The sequence below is a fragment of the Sciurus vulgaris genome, assembly GCF_902686455.1.
Source record: "Sciurus vulgaris genome assembly, chromosome: 13".
In the NCBI taxonomy this organism is placed as follows: Eukaryota; Metazoa; Chordata; class Mammalia; order Rodentia; family Sciuridae; genus Sciurus; species Sciurus vulgaris.
Window position 1 is genome coordinate 25,501,395 of NC_136474.1, and position 17,173 is coordinate 25,518,567.

The window sequence follows — 17,173 nt, forward strand, 5'->3', positions numbered from 1 at the left end:
CTTTGGTAAAGTGTCTTTTCAGGTCTTTTGCTCCTTTGTAATTTGGTCATCAGCTTCACATTGTTGATTTTTATGAGTTCTTCGTATATTTTAGTCAACAGACCTGCATCAGATATGGCTTTCTCCTAGTCTGTAGCTGTCTTCTCGATTTCTTGACAGTGTCTTTTGCAGAGAAGATACTTTCAATTTTAAAGAAGTTCAGCTTATGAATTCTTTCAGGGATTTTTCCTTTTGTGTTTTACTTAAAAAGTCATTGCCATTCCCAGGGTCATCGAGATATTCCCCGATATTACCTTCTAGGGGTTGCATAGTTGTACAGTTTTGCCTTTTACATTTAGGTCTGTGATCCATTTTGAGTATTTTTTAAAAAGTCTTCGTTTACATTCTTTTAAAAATATAATTTGGCATACAGGTATCTATTTATTCCAGCACCATTTGTTCTGAAGGCTGTCTTCTCATTTGTCGAGATCGGCTGGCTGACATGGATCTCTTTCTGGGGTCTCTATTCTGTTTGTCTATTCTTTTGCCCCACCACACTGTCATGATTACTGCAGCATTACTGTTTACCTGTGACATTAGGGTCTTTCAGTCTTCGACTCTGTTCCTCTCCTTCAATACAGAGTTGAATATGTTCTCCACATGAACTTCAGAATCAGTTTGTAATGTTCACAAAACGTCTTGCTGTGATTTTGAATGAGATTTTATTCAATCTATAAATCAAAATGGAAGAAACATCCTGGCCACGCTGAGTCTTCTTATCCACATGGAATGGAATCCAGAATATCATGGAATATTTACTTAGTTCTTTGATTTCTTTCATTAGTTTTCTAGTTTTTCTCATATAGATTTTGTATACATTCTTTTTTTTTGGGGGGAGGGGGGTGCTGGGGATCGAACCCAAGTCTTGTGCTTGCAAGGCAAGCACTCTACCGACTGAGCTATCTCCCCAGCCCCCCAGATTTTGTATACATTCTGTTAGATTTGTACCTAAAAAAAGGTATAAGTGAAAACACCTAAGTACTCATTTGGGGAGATGCTAATGTAAATAGCATTGTTTTTTAATATCAAGTTGCACTGATTCATTGCTGGTATATTAAAAAAGCAACTTACTTTTGTAACAACTTTGTATCCTGCAATCTTGCTATAATCACTTATTCTACATTTTTACTGATATTCAGATTTTCTACATAAACAATGTCATCTCTAAAGACAGTTTTATTTCTTCCTTCTTGACCTATATACCCTTCCTTCTCCCCTTCCACTTCTTTTTATTTTTTCCTTCTTATTGCATTGTTACAACTTTTGGTACAGTGTTGAAAAGTGCAGTGTTAACAGAAGATTCCCTTACCCTGTTCTATCTTAGCAGGAAAACTCAGTCTCTCACCATTAATTATGTTAGCTATCTGGTTTTTGTAGATGTTCTTTATAAAACTGAAAAAGTTCCCTCTATTCCTATTTTACTGAGATGGTGTGATTTTTGTTGTTTAAATCAAGAATGGGTGTTGGATTTTGTTAAATGCTCTGTTAGTATTTACTGCATCTATTGGATCTTTTAATTCAGATTTTCTTCTTTCATTTGTTTATGTAATCAACTATATTAACAAACTTTCTAAATGTGAACCAAACTTGCATACCTGGGATAAAAGTTCCTTGGTCATGGTGTATCAACTCTCTCTCTCTCTCTCTTTTTTTTTTTTTAATATGTTTTTTAAATTCAATTTGCAAATGTTCTGTTGAGAACTTTTTCATCTCTATTCACAATACTGGTCTGTTTTCTTCTCTTGTAAAATCTTTGTCTGATTTGGTATTGGGATGATGTGGACCTTTCCTTCTGCCTCTATCTTCTAGATGAGATTGTAGTGAACTGGGGTAATTTCTTCCTTAAAATGTTTCAGATAATTCACCAGTGAACCCATCTGGGCCTGGTTCTTTATTCTTTGAAGGTTATTAACTCTTGATTTAATTTCCTTACTAGATGTAGGCTTATTCAGATTGCCTGTTTCTTCTTGTGTGAGTCTCAGAAGATTCTTTCAAGAAATGAGTCCATTTTACCTAAGTTATTGAATCTGTAGGCATAAGAGTTGTACACAGTATTCTTTTATTATCCTTTTGATGTCCATGTAATCTGCAGGAATGTCTCCTTCATTACTAATACTGGTACTTCGTATTTCTTTTTGTCTTACTTAAGTAGTTGGCTAGATGCTTGCCTTTTTTTCTTTTTAATCTACCATTTTTCTTTTCCTCTGCTTAGCTTATTCATTTTAAATCTTTATTTTTTTTCTAATACAAGCATCCAATACTATAAATCCAATACTATAAATTTCCCTCTAAGCACTGCTTTAGCTACATCACACAAAATTTGGTAAGTTGTATTTTCAACTTCATTTAGTTCACAGTATTTTAAAATTTCTCTTGAGATTTCTTTTTTAAGCATGTGCTACATTTAAAGATTTCTTATAGACAATTTACAGATGGGTCTTATTTTCTAATCCACTCTGATAATCTTATAATTTTAGTGTATTTAGACCAGTAACATTTAATCCATTGCTAGCTAGAGTGACATTTGTTACTGTCTTCTATTTGCTGTCCTTGTTATTTATTCCTACTTTTGTTTCCACTATTTTGTTGTTGTTTGAGCATTTTATATGTGTCTTAGTCCATGTGGGCTGTCATAACAAAATACGTTAAGCTGGGGGCTTATGAAATTTACTTCTCAACAGTTCTGCAGGTTGGGAAATACAAACAGGGTGCAGGCAGACTGGGTGTCTTCATGAAGTCTCACTACTTGGGTCATGGACAGCTGCATTTTTACTGTAACTTCACGTGGAAGGCAAGAGCTAGCTTTCTGGAATGTCTTAGAAGGGCACTTTTCCAATCATGAGGACCCCACCCTAATGACTTAATCACCTCCCAAAGGCTCTCCTCCTTGGAGACCAGAATTCAACAAAAGAATTTGGGGAGGACACAAACATCCAGACCGTAGCATTCCACCCTGGGTACCCTAAAGCTCATGTACACCTCACATGCAAAAAGACATTAAACTGGGCTGGGTTTGTAGCTCAGTGGTAGAGTGCTTGCCTAGCATGTGTGAGGCACTGGGTTCAATTCTCCATCGACAACTAAAAAAATACTTTTTTTTTTTTAAAAAAAAGACAGTAAATCAGCCAGATACAGTGTCACACACCCATAATCTCAGCAACTTGAGAGGCTAGGGTAGGAGGATCACCAGCTCAAGGACAGCCTTGACAATTCAGTGAGACCCTGTCTCAAAATAAAAAAATAAAAATAAAAAGGGTTGGGGATGCAGCTAAGTGGTAGAGCACCCCTGGATTTCATCCCCAATACTCCCCCCAAAATACATTCAATCCATCCCAGTGACCTCAAAATTCTTAAGACATTCTAACATCACCTAAAAACTTCAGAGTCCAGAGTCCCCTGTAAATCAGGTGTGAGAATGAACGTCAGATTCATTCTGAGGCCAACTGCTCTCTCTGAATCAAACAGGTTCTGGTTTGCAAAGTACGACAGTGGGATGGGCATGGGATCGATGTTACTATTCCACAATGGAGAAATTGGAAAGAAGAAAGGAATGACAGGCTCCAAAGAAGTCTGAAATCCAACAGGAAAATAACATTACATCTTACCATCTTCTCTGGCTCAGAGCTCTGCCCTCTAGACCCACTAGGATGACCACCTCCAGGACACGTGGGTGGCAGCCTTGCCCCTGAGGCGGCCATGTGCCTGGGCACCACCCTGCAGTGGTTCTGTGCTTGAGTAATGAACAGAGGGTTTCCCTGGAATCAATCACTGCTGGCTCTTCTAGGCTGGGGCCATGGGAGAAGCCCCATCCCCATGGCATGGGTCTAGTGAAGCTTCGCTGGGGTGACCCTGCACCTGCAGCGCTCCTGGCTCTCTGCTGCAGCCTGTGAATTCCAGAAGGCAGCTACACCCCGCAGCTTTGCACTGGGCAGCATATGGAAGGTGCAGCTCCAATGAGCTCTAAAATGCTTCTTGGATCACTCTTCCATCACCCTGGAAAATGGTCCTGGCTTTCTGTTTATAGGTGGTGACTGATCTCTCTCTGTTGATGAACAGTACTTGGCTTCCACTGAGTTACATGACATACACCACCTCATCAAGGGTTACTTGGCCACACATTTGTCATCTACCAAATTGGCTTGCTTATTTCTTCTAATGTGGACAGGCTGAGATTTTGCAAATAGAATTCTAAGTTCTACTTTGCTTTTGATCAATTCTGTCTAAATGATCTCTCTTCTGTTGTACGGCATTTTTATTTTTTTATTTTATTTTATTATTATTATTATTTATTTATTTATTTATTTTTTTTGCAATACAGGGGATTTGAACCCAGGGCCTTGTGCTTGCAAGGCAAGCACTCAACCAACTAAGCTATATCCCCAGCCCCATGTTGTACGGCATTTTAACTGTAACAGTCCAAAGGAACCAGCCTGCCCCTCCAACACTTTACTTACAAATAGCTTCTGCTAAATACTCAGTGTCATTGCTTACAAGTTCTACCTTCCACAAAATGCTTTTGTTCATGAATTTTGTTCATTCACTAGTTTTTGTCTCTTTTGAGCAAGTTTTCTTCCTCTAGTTTCTTTCTCTTTCCCTCCCTCCTTCCTTCCGTACTGGGAATTGAACCCTGGGGTACTTTACCATTGAGCTACATATCCCCAGTCTTGAGACAGGATCTTGCTAAGTTACTGAGTATGGCCTCAAACTTGTGATTCTCCTGCCTCAGGAGAATCCTGCATTGCCAGGATTACATGCATGCACCAATGCATTAGACTCTTTCTTCCAGTTTCAAATAACATGTTCCTCATTTCCACCTGAGACTTTGTGTATTCCCCTTCTCTTTAGATTTCCATGCAGTGGTTTGTCCTGTGACGCACTCCTCTGAAGGATCTTAGAATGTTCACCTTTTTCCTTGTTGTTGGGATGGAATGCCAACTTCTAAACTTCTTACATAACCACATGTAACAGAAACTGGAATTCCTGTGGGAAGGTTTCTGATTACTAACTGAATCTTTCGTTTGTCCTGGGTCTACCGTTTACTCCTTGGACAAACTAGGTAAAGGTTTGTCAATTTATCTTTTTAAGAAAATCAGTTCTTGGTTTGTTGACTTTCTCTCTTGATTTTCGATTTCTTTATCTTCACTCTAATCTTTACTAGTTCCTTCTGTCTGCTGTTTTGGGCTTAAGTGATCTAATATCTTTGATGTTTAATTGTCCACTATATTCTTTACATCCTTAGTTTTTCTGTAAAATCAGTCTTAACATTCCCATTTTCTGATTTTAGTAATTTGAGTGCTCTTTCCTCTTTATTTTTTTGGGGAGGAGGGGTGGTCTTGGTCACCTAAAAGGTTTGCCATTTCTCCCATTCTTGGTGTCATTTAAGTCCACTATAACCTTTATTCTTTTCTTCCTACTGTGTGCTTCCTGCCAGTTTGTTCCTATTTTTCCAGTTTCTTAAGCTGGGATGCTAGGTAATTAAATCCAGCTCTCTCTTCCTATGAAGTAAGGTGGGCAGGGGGTTGACTCAATGGTAGAATGCTCGTCTAGCATGCACAAGGCCCTGGGTTCCATCCCCAGCACTGCAAATAAATAAATAATATAGAGTACATATCCAAGGGAATGTATTATTTCATTTCACATGCTTTTCAATTTTTTGAAATTTATTATTTCTAATTTTATTTCATTACCATTGGAGAATATAACCCATACAATTCAATCTTCCTAAATTAGTTGAGAGTCTTGTTGAATTTAACGTGTTCAGTCCTGGAAAATATTACATGTACATTTGGCTGTTGGATGAGGTGTTCTTTAGATGTCCCTTAGGTTTAGCTGGTTTATAGTTCTGTTTAAATATTCCACTTCTTTTCTGATCTGTCCTGTTGTTCTATTCATTATTGAGAATGGCATATTAAATTTTTTAAAAATAATTTAAGTTGTAGATGGAAACAATACCTTTATTTATTTTAGTGTGGTGCTGAGGATCAAACCCAATGCCTCACACATGCTAGGCAAGTGCTTTACCACTGAGCTACAACCTTGGTCCCGGAATATTAAATTTTTTAACCATTTAATTCTCCCTTCAATTCTGACAGTATTTGCTTCAAGTATTTTGGGGTACATTTGGTACATATATGTTGTTTACAGTTGTTATGATTTTTCAGTTAATGAACTTACCATCCTTTGCTTTTCATAACAAGTCTATTTGGTCTGATATTAGGATAGACACTCTTGCACCTTTTTGGTTACTGTTTTCATGAAATATCATTTTCCATACTTTTACTTTATTGGGAGGCATACCAGGGATTAAACCCAGGGGTACTTAACCACTGAGCCAAATCCTCAGCCCTTTTTATATCTTATTTTGAGACAGTGTCTCACCAAGTTGCTGAGACTGGCTTTGAACTTGTGATCCTTCTGCCTCAGCCTCTGAGTTGTTGGATTACAGGTATGTGCCACTGTGCCCAGCCCATACTTTTAAATTACTTGTGTCTTTGAATACAAAGGGGGTCACCTCCAAACTCAGCTGGATCTTAATATTCTGCAGGCAGTTTGGTAGGTAGCTCCATCAAAGCTCCAGGACTCTACAGTACACTTCCATACTCTGATATAAAAATAGGCGAAAATGACCTGCACTGACAGTCAGGGAGTTATCCCAGGAAGAGGAATGGGTGCAGAGAGCATATTCTGGGGCTGTTCTTACTTGCTTCTAGTCTGGATGCTGACTGCAGCCCTTGTTCAGCTTGCAAAAATCAAAAACTTGGGTACAGTGGAGCACACTTGTAATCCCAATGGCTTGGGAGGCTAAGGCAGGAGGATCACAAGTTCAAAGCCAGTCTCAGCAACTTGGCGAGACACTGTCTCAAAATAAAATATAAAAAGGGCTGAGGATGTGGCTCAGTGGTTAAGTGCCCTGGGTTCAATTCCCAGTACCAAAACAAACAAACAAACAAACAAACAAACAAAAAAACAGTTCGCTGGTGGCCATTTTTGTTTGTAGATTCATGTATGTGTGCAGCACTTCACAGAAACCTTAATTCTTGGTTTTTTGTTTGTTTTGCAGCACTGGGGATTGAACCCAGGACCATGTGCTTGCAAGGCAAGCACTCTGCAAACTGAGCTGTATCCCCAGCCCTCAGTTCCTTCCTTGAGGGTGAGACAGACAAAAGGGATGCTGCAGCAAGCGGAGGGGGTGGAAACTTAAGCTCTCTCCTCACGTGTCACAGGCTTCCTGTATGGAGGAGGGGGGCTTTTCTGTGGTGAGGCACCACCTCTTCTTGCTTTCTAGGAGGGGTGCTCCATGTGGAGAGGCCCCTTCACCCCAGGAATTGTGCTCAAGAAGGCTCTTGACAAATGAGGGAAACTTCTACGTTGGAGGCGTCAACCATGAATACCCAGGCCTTTCCGGCTCCATTGTGTGGACGTAACAGAGGCAAATCTGAGAAGGGCCATCTGTCCTGGGAGGTTCTGTGGGCGGGAGGCAAGTGGCCTAAGGCCCAGTGAGGCCCAGCAGACAGACACCCTGTTAATTTGTGTGATGAAGATAAAACACTCCCTGAAAAGCACTGCTGGGGCACCCAGGAGCTTTAGAACTGCTGGTCGCACAGGTGCGCTCACCATGTGCAAACATGACCTCTGTTAGACGTGTGCACTCCCCTGGATGCAAAGTACACTCTGAAAACAAAGATTTAAAATTAGAGTCCACAAAAGACAAAAACCCAGCTCTGTGGCCTGGTGTCAAAGGCATGCCAGATACCAAGGGTCTGATGACACTTCAGTCACCTCAGAGCAAGGAATTAAGGCTGAGCAGGCAGCCTTCTGGCATGGATAGTTCCCCTGCAGTCCTGCAATGCCACCATAAGGCTGTCACTCTAACCCTACAATGGAAGACCCAGAATGGGGGAAGCAGGTCAGTCTCTGATGTGAGTGTGAATCAGACACCCCAAAGAGCAGAAGTGGCCTGGTCGCAGCAGGCTGCACGTGCAGGTGCGGGCTGAGGGTGCAGGCCAAAACCCCGGAGACTGTGCTGCCTCCTGGGGCCCTGCTGCCTCAGGCCTCCCTCCTCTTCAAGGTCTTCTTCCAGATCCACTGAGGGGTCTGTCTGAAATTTTCCTGGGGCCCACTGGAACCACAGTCTCTTTTATTCAACCAGAAAGAACAGTTCACACTGAAAACAGGTCATGGCAGCTGCTACTAAAGAGGGGTCCTGGAGTGAAACCCTGGCTGGAGATGGTCCTCTGGATGGACGAGGCTTTCAAGACGTGGCCTGGTATCGATTGTCCCCGTAGCAAGGACACTGTTCCCTTTTCTCACACCCACAGCAATCACTCCAAAGCTCCCCGGTGTGCCTTTGAACATATACCCACAGTTACATGTGGTTTTGTGTTGTTAAACAAGTAGCCCTTGTCACCTGGATCGATTTACTCCTGGTTCAGAGAGCCAACCCAGGCTTCCACACGACCCAATCACTGCTTCCCAGTGTGGGCCAACGGTGGCTACCACCTGTGCGAATACAGAATGTCCCCAGGGCTTTGACCAGATATGATCACTCAACGCCGGGTGGGACCCTGGGGGGTGTGCCCACCTGTCTCCTCTCCACACCCCCAAGAGGACAGACCCCATGTTGTTTCCAGTTCCCAACACCAGGGTTACCTGACAGGCTGGCTTTGTTTGAGGTGCTGGCCTTACTGTGTGCTGCTGTAACAAGTCACAGGGGTTAGAGCAACCACAGACAGCGAGCCATGTGCTTCGTCTTTTTATTATTCTTTATTTATTGGTCCTACCAACGTGACTCTTTACCCAGGCCCTCTGTTCCTATGTGTGCTGGTTTGTAGACATTCATGTCACATGTCTGTGTCCAGAGAGTCTCAATTAATTTCTCCTTCCTATTCCTTTTCCATGCTCTGCCTCATTTTCTCAGAAACTGAAGGCATCTGCTTATTATTATTTGTTTGTTTGGGTCTGTGTAAAGGTTCCTTGGCAGGAAAACATGCATATGACTTTAAAATAAAGACCAACATTCTGACACTAAGGTAATGCACAGAAAAAATACAGTACTTAGACATCATTGCAAATAAATACCCCATACAGATGAAGTTATCTCAAATGTAACAATATTTCTTATGAATCAACACTGTAACAGAAGGTAAAAATAGGAGTCCCAACAACGAGGAATAAGAAATGCTCATTCCAGGAAACAGAATTCTTTGACTCTTGCAATTTATATTATTACAATTTGTCCCTTTTTTTGGAGGACGGAGGACAGTTTTCTTCCTCCAATAGTACCAATTTGACCACACCCGTGAACCTCGCTCAGCAAACAGAACAGAATGCAGATCTGGTTTGCTAAGGAGCTTTAATGAGTTCTGTTTCCTGAAATTAACAGTGATTAGTTACACCAAGCAAGAGAAGATATAATGTCTCGTTTTCACATTTGCAAAGAATACTATGGCTAACCCTCGTCCCCCACTCGCACCGACTACGCCGGCTCTCGACGCCCTCAGCTCTTCACAAACGTGGTGTTCGTACAGCTTGCTTAGCTTGTCCCATAAAGTCCATTTGGTTCCCAAAACACACTCAAGGTTTTGTGTTTGTTTTTGTTTTCTAAGCCCCTGAATTTGTAAGTAAAGAATCACTGACTAACAGAATTCTGCACAATCACTGTTTCCTCTCCCTCGATGAAGATGCCCAGGTGCAGGTGCGAGGTGAGTGCCTACTCCCACCTGCTGGTCCACACCAGCCTTCAGCCTCCCAACTAGCTCTTTGCCGCACATTTTAGAGAATCGACTTCGCTGGGACACCTCCCGAAACTGATGAAGGCACTACTGGCAATGATTACTAACAAAAAGGCGTTGAAATAGAACACCCTAAAAATCGACAACTCTAGAATTTTCTAAGTGTACCACAATTTGGCACAACAACCAGAGTAACAAAACAATTCCAATTTGGAATTTCACTGGTACAGTTGTATAAAATTCTGTTAATCAGTCATGCTTCACAATGTCCTAAAACCCAGACAATTCTGGAATTTGTAGGTAATACTACTCATTCAATAATTTATCTTTTTTTTTTCAAGTGCCTATTATTGTTTTAACCAGAGCAAAGGTCAAGTTTTCTTCTTGTTACATTGAACTATTCCTAAGAATAATAATAATACAATATGAAAAACCCCAGAATCGGAATACCCTGGATTTCTTAATGAACATGGCATTTAAAATCTGTAATTTCAAACATGAGCCATAACGCCGTATAACCTAAAAGGCTGAACCACAGCGTGGATAGTCTGAGTTGAGCTCCTTGCTGGGTTGAAGCCTCCTCTCCAGTCTAGAGCTACACACTACGGAGCACACAGCTCTGTCTCGTGCTGACACCAGATCAACACGCCAGGAGCTAAGACGGACAGCTACAGGACCACGACCACAGACCACGGCATCTGAGACTGTCTACGCGAGGAATCAAGGAAGCAAATATAATATCAAAATATCAAAAGTGCACAGGTTGATCGGATAAAAAAGGAACACGTGTACTAAGGAGGCCCATGGCGGGCGTTCCCGCGAGCTCTAGGAAGCCTGCGGGGGCTGTGGAAGCAGGTTCTTCGGCCGAGCAGAGGACTTTCCAAGCAGCAGCTCGCAGCATTCTCAACATTAAAGCTTTTTTACTCCCATTAAAAACTTGGGGAAAGCTATTTTGCAAAGAATTGCAGTGGCATATCCAAAACGTTTCTAAGTGGACTTTTAGGTTGCCCTTCCTTCCTCTGCATGGGCCATGGGAGGGGAGGGGGAAGGGGCTGCGGTGTGACAGGGCCGGGTGGCCACATCCTCCCCAGCAGCTACTCTACAGCTGAAAACGGGAGAAAACAAGACAGAGTTAGAAACTGGTCACCTGTTGCTTCCTATTCACTCGACAACTAAAACTGACAGTGCTGGGCATGTGCGAGCCTGTTAGTTGGCAAGAGAGACCTGCATGTGTGTTAGGGGGACCAGTGGCTCCAAGTGCCCGCAAAGCCCATCAGAAGTACAAGAGAAGCTGCGTGCTGGCCTGGTGAGGAGAGGGCAAGGTGGAAGGTGGGTGGGCATGCGGGCAACCATCCCCAGGAAGGTCGTGCAGGGGACCCAGGGCTTGTTCTGCACCCCAGCTGTTCTGCACTGTGTGGTGTCTAGAATCCAGAGACAGAGCCACCTTCGGCACCAAAGAGAAGAGTGAGTAAGTGGTGGGCAGACAGCTCTGTGAGGACAACATGGCCTAGGATCAGGTAATGCTAGTCCCCTTCCCTTAGGAAGAAACAGGGAAGCAGCCATCAGGAGCAGACAGTAGTTTCAGGTCCAGCTGCCCCACAGGGATTGGGAGAAAAATACTGAGAGGAGTTCTGCTTCAGAATGTGTGAACTCAGATGCCCAATGCCACAGCTCTGGTGTGGACAGAGCCTCCCAAAATAGGAAAGCTCTGGGTTACCTTTCCTGTGTCACACCCCCAAATTGCACTAAATAAAGAACCACACACCTCCTACCTGCCAGCCAGGAAACCAGCCCTGGGACCATGCAAAGCTCTCCTAGAACAAGGCTGGGCTCTGCTACACCTGTGTCCTGCAGTTCAGCCGAGCCCACTGGCAGCTCAGACTTCAGGCTGCAGTTCTGAAAGCCCTGCTGCTTCAGGTCAGAAACTCCCTGGGAGGAAGGCCTGAAAATGGGCAGCCCGGGTTATCCAAATACAAAAGGACAGGCTTCACACCGAGGACCAAGAACTGGCCAGGCACTTGGAACACTTTTCTTATTAAAAAGAGGAAACCCTAGGCCTTGGGCCCTGCCAATTGTGACCTCAAGGGACCACCAGACCAGCATGCAAATCTCAGAAACCGGGGCTGCTGAGCTTTGCTCTCCTGTGCTACCTACGGTCAGCTGTGTCTGAGATGTGAGTCTTGTCTGCAGAATGCAGGAGCTCAGGGCCACTCTTTTCTTGGTTTGGGGATGAAATTCTGTACTTTTGTCCTGAATGTGATTTGCAGTGAGATCCTGCAAAAAACTACAACATAACTCTTTCCATAAAACTATGCCAACCACAGAGCCATCCTGAGGCTGGATCTGTGGTGCACACCAGAACCTTCTACAACTGCTTTCAGGTGCTGACATTAGACACATGCGAGGAACATGCAAGTTTCAGTTCAGGTTCTGCCCCTCTGTGGGTGCCAAGGGAGCAGGACTGAGACTCCTTCCCGAGGCCTTTCCCAACAGTGCCTGGGGCCCCTGGAAGACACTGCTTGTTCGTATCTTCAGTAATGGAGCACAGCTCATCCCCACCTCTATCCCCTGCTAAGACAACGGCTGGCACCAGGAGCTCCTGAGGGGGCTGAGGAGGAAGAAGCAACACAAAGCTCACAGGAGCACTCTGGTGACAAACGTGCCCCACACAGCTGTTCCGCTACAATCCTGCCCTCTGTGCATTAGTCACGTTAAGACGGGCCTAGCACCGCTGTCCCGCTGCTGCTGGGTTAGTTGAGGTGAAGCGGACGTTAGCTGCAGCGTGCGGCGCCCCCCGGCCCTAATCACAGTAAATGCTGTGCTTCTCATTGCAGAACACCTGGTTGGAGAGCCCGGTGCCCTCAGCCCTGTCGCTGGCACAGGCGCAGGTGTGACTTACGCTCGGAGAGGCTGGCTTGGCCTTGGGGGCAGCCTTGGAACGGCCCCGTCGGGTCTGCTCGTGGTCCAGCTCCAGCAGCTCCAGCCGCTGGGTCAGTGCCAGCTTCTGCTGGATGGCCATGCGCAGCAGGGAGTTAAGTGTCTTCTTCTCATCCTCTGCCGCTGCCAGTTGCCGCTGCATCTCATCCAACTGTGTGATATACTCGTCACATCTGTGGGAACCAAGAGCACAGCTAAAGGGCCAGGTAGGGGAGGGCTGTGCCTCATGGTGCCCCTGAGTTGGGGCCAGAGCGGCAGGAAGGGTTAGTTCTGATTTCTTTAAGCAAAGGCCTCATTCACATAGAAATCCTGACTAGGGGCAGAGGGATGCTCAGTTCCCAGGTAGCACAGTCCTATAAAGTTGGTTTAAATTTTGTCTTGCTTTTTTGGGGGCAGGGGAAAGGGCTGGAAGACATTCCTACAAAAAGGAATTTGGATCTTCTGACTTTAAGGCCACAAGGTGGTCCAGGCACCAAACATCACTGGCTCTCAGGGTTTAGGAGTAAACCCAAGGCAGGAATAGGCTTGTTCCACTGCAAGCACACTATTGATACTTGGCAAGTCTGTGCTGAACAACTTCCAGAGCCAGGGAGAGGTACATGTGGATCCTGTGCACCATACCATCCTGGTACCTAGGCCTTCACCTCTGTGACACATTGGCCCCACCCAGGTACAGGCTGGGAAGGAAAGACAAACACCTCCTCTACTCTGTTCCTGGTATCCCTCCCTCTCCCAGCAGGGCCTGGGGTAAGTGCTAAGACATCAGGCAGGTTAAACCTCAGGGCTACAGGACAGTGGGGGTTGGGGTGAGCCATGCACTGAGCATAGCCCCTCTGTGCCCATCCCACAGCCCTGCCTTGTGGGTGCCCGCCTACTGTGAACCACCCCTTAACAGTATCCTCTCAGGAACATACCCTGCACCGTCTTCCTCACAGGTTTAGAACTCTAGGTCCATCTGAAGTCAGATCTTTAAATAAAACAAGTTTAAAAGCTAAGGTCTACAGGCCATATGCCAAGGAGTCATGGGACCTTTCCCCCAAGAACTTCCCTATACCCCCGGAGGACGAGAAACTTCTAGAGAAACCCTGGAACTCTTCTTGTCTCTGCCTGCGCTGGCAGGGCCTACCCATGGAAGTCTGAGAAACAGAGTAGCTGGACTGGGGCGCAGGAAGCAGTTCCTGGCCTAGCTCCCATCCTGGTGACCTCAGAGTCTCCACTTTCTCATCCATCATAGGAAATGGCTGGGTTGACCAGGTTCTGTTCTGCTGGAAGGTGGAGACAGTTCCCACAGTGCCATCCCAACACCTACCAGCAGGTGGTGCTGTCTGCCTTTGGATGGTAAAAGGCAGGCGCCCTGTTTTCCAATCTTGGGGTCTAATCTTCCCCAGCCTGGGAGAGATGTAAACACAGAGTGGTACTCGGTCTACCCCAGGATCCCTCACAAAGAGCCTCCAACAGGAGAGAAAAGGAAGTTATTTCTTTCCCAGGCCCCTCCCTCATAGGCAGGGTAGGGGAATCTATAAATCACAAATTTGAACTCTTAAGAGCCTTATGGCCAAATTCAGGACTTGTCATCCACTGGACCTGAATCAGCACTTATTACTGTTGGATCCTGTTCACCACAAGCTCAGTCCTCTTGGCCCCTTTGCTTCTGAGTCTCCTTATATCAAAGCAAAACTAACTGAACCTGCCAGGTTTTCACTAACAGCAAAATAAGAAATAGCCCCGAGAACTAGGCCACGGGGGCCAAGCCAGGTAGTGACAAGAACAGGAAGGACTGCACACCCTCAATGCACATCAGGACATGGTGCCCACCAGGCATGTTCCACACCTGGGACCCTGCCCATGTGACGCTTGGGAAACCAAGGCACAGTCAGCTAGGGACACTTGAAGCTGCATGGTCCTTGTATCTCCTCACCCCTTTTCACCAACTTGAACCGTGAGCCAGGGATGGACTGGGGCCATCCTTCCCAAACCTTGAGTTGTACTGGCCCCTGAAGTGCTGGACACAGGCACTGCCAGGCCAGCAGGGCTGTGGGCCTCAGGCAAGTGGATCAGGGGCTGTGGGTCAGGGTCATGTGGTCACAGGTAGGTAGAGGCTGAAAAAAGGAAGGGCTGTGGGTGCTGCATTACCTGGTGGCAAACATGGCTCGCAGTGAGGAGAAAGTGGCAGCATCTTCCTTGAGGGCCTTGAGCTCATTACGCAGCTTCATCATGGTCTCAGTCACCATGGCCTTCTCGTTCTCATACTTGCTCTTCAGGTTGGCAAGGGCCACTTCAGCCGTCTAAGGGACAGACAGGTGCAGGGCGAGCAGGTGAAGGGTGTGAGGTTGTCCTAGAGATGCTCTAGGGTCACAGCGGGCACCCTGGTCTAAGGTGTGCTGGCACCCACAAAGAACACTCTGGGAGACACCGCCCTCCTTGTACCCCTGGGGACAAGCTCTGGCAGCCATGCCTCATTTCAGTTTTTCTCAGTGAGGTCCACTCACTATCCTGGTCAGGACAGGAAGAACTGTGCACTCCCAATCTGCCCTCAGGACCCCACAAAGTCCACATGGCTCTCTTCAGGGCATTCAGGCTGTGGTTCCCACATTTTTACTCCCCACTCAGGAACCAGGGTAAGGTGGTCAGCAGCAGTTCTTCCTAGCCAAGCTGCTCTGGTTGAAGGGACCCTCAGGTATGCCTGCCCATTCCACCCCTAGCTGGGAGCCACTGGCAAGCAGAGGGCAGAGTCTAAACTGACACAGCCGGTCCTATCTTGTGGAAAGGCCTGAGAGGCCCTGCAGCAGATGGAGGATGGAGACCAGGGTAAGAAATGTCCACCAGGTCAGTGAGTCTGCCTGGCCGTCTCACCTGCTTGTTAGCCTTGAGCACAGTGCGCAGTGTGGTGATCTGCTCCCGCTTGGTGCTGAGAAGTGACTTCAGCTTGAGGATCTCCTCCATGAGTGCCTCCTTGTCCTTGTCCACAGCAGGGCCCAGCTCCTGCGAGGCGATGCGCTGCCGGGACAGCTCCGTTGTGCGGTCCACGGCAGCCTGCAGGTGCTTGATCTGGTCTCGGATGATCGCAATCAGGTTGTAGATGTTCATGGGCTCCCGGCGGGGATCACTCAGGGGTGATGGCAGTGAAGAGCTGGGAGAGGGGATGCTGTCCCCAGCTGTACTATCTGCTCGACCCACCTCTGTGGCCAGCAGCCCCTTAGGCAGGAGGATGGGTGAGCGGCGCCCGCGGCCCTCAGGACTGGTGCGGCCCCCAGGGCTGGTGCGGCCGGCCCCACCCTGGCCCTCGCGGTAGTAGTCCAGCATGACTCGGTTGGGCGTCTCATTGTTGCACATGCACACATGGTGGTAGAGATTGGCCAGCTCCTCGCTGAAGGTGACCAGCTCATCCTGGGCCACGCTCAGGCTGCCCTGTGTCTCACCAGCCACATCGCTCACCTTCTTCAGCTCCTTCTCCAGCTGGGCCAGCAGCTCCCGATCCTGGCGGCTGGCCTTCTCCAGCAGGGAGACCTTCTCAGTGAGCGCCTGGCCCTCAGCCTCATAGCGGCCTTTCTCCTCCGCGTGTTGTGCCTCCGAGGCCTCGTGTGTGCTGCGCAGTGCCTTCAGCTGCTCGCGGAGCTCCCCAGCCTCAGCCACAGCCACATGGTACTTGCAGGCCAGGATCTCGGGCCCATTGATATCTACTTCATAGTAGTCACCGTCCTCATGGCTGTCCCGGTCCTTCTCATTGTCCAGGGCTGTCTGCCGCTCCTTGCTGGCCTGCAGGCGCCGCAGGGCACTCACGTTCTCCGTGAGGCGGCTCACCTTCTCATGCTGCTCCGACAGGGCTCCCCGTGCTTGCTCCAGCTGCTTCTGCGTGTCCTGCAGCGTTGCCAGCAGGCCCACCTTTTCCCGCTCCATCTGCAAAGGCACAAGCAGCAGGAAAGCTTGTGAGCAGGCTTGGGGACTTCCAGGATGGCCCAGCAACACATCCTAGTCTAGCCAGGGCAGAACATGGGTTCTGTGGGTTCCCTGACCATGACTTCAGCAACACGCAGGGTGTAGAGTGGACAGAATTCAAAGTAGACCCTCAGAATGCTCCCACCCCCAGCAGTGGTGGTCACCCATGAGGGCGCTCTCCAACCCTGCTGAAGGGGAGCTGGGCTCAGAATGCAGAGCAGCAGATTGGCAGGGCAGGTTGATGGGGACCCTCACTGCCCCAGCTCTCTGCTCTGAAGGAGGGGGGCTCTGCCAACGCTCCTTCCCCACACCAGGGAAAGCACTTGATTATTTGCTGCATCAAAGCAATCTCCTAAGAGATGAGCCCCTAGGCTGGGGAGATAGCTCAGTTGGTAGAGTGCTTGCCTTGCAAGCACAAGGCCCTGGGTTTGATCCCCGGTACCACCGAAAAAAAAAAAAAGAGAGATGAGCCCCACATGGCCCTGCTGTCACTCTGGCTGTGGCCTTGTGGAGTGAGGGGGCATCTAGTA

General features: G+C 46.9%; 1 protein-coding gene and 1 long non-coding RNA gene across 3 annotated transcripts in view; one reads left to right on the forward strand and one right to left on the reverse strand.

Moving 5' to 3' along the window:
* The first annotated feature begins 4,638 nt into the window (after window positions 1–4,638).
* Window positions 4,639–9,668, forward strand: LOC306643378. The gene is made up of 2 exons (XR_013758918.1): window positions 4,639–6,484; window positions 7,325–9,668. It is a non-coding gene; the product is annotated as an uncharacterized lncRNA (long non-coding RNA).
* Window positions 8,777–17,173, reverse strand: part of BICD2 (BICD cargo adaptor 2) — a 46,344-nt gene continuing 37,947 nt past the window's right edge. Inside the window, exons 5-8 of one of the 2 annotated variants that reach the window (XM_079109435.1) lie at window positions 15,561–16,604; window positions 14,841–14,992; window positions 12,670–12,880; window positions 8,777–10,875 (exon numbers count right to left, since the gene is read on the reverse strand). In XM_079109435.1, the coding sequence (XP_078965561.1) occupies window positions 10,870–10,875; window positions 12,670–12,880; window positions 14,841–14,992; window positions 15,561–16,604 (1,413 nt within the window). In that variant the 3' untranslated portion in view covers window positions 8,777–10,869. The other variant, XM_079109434.1, reaches the window with a different exon arrangement.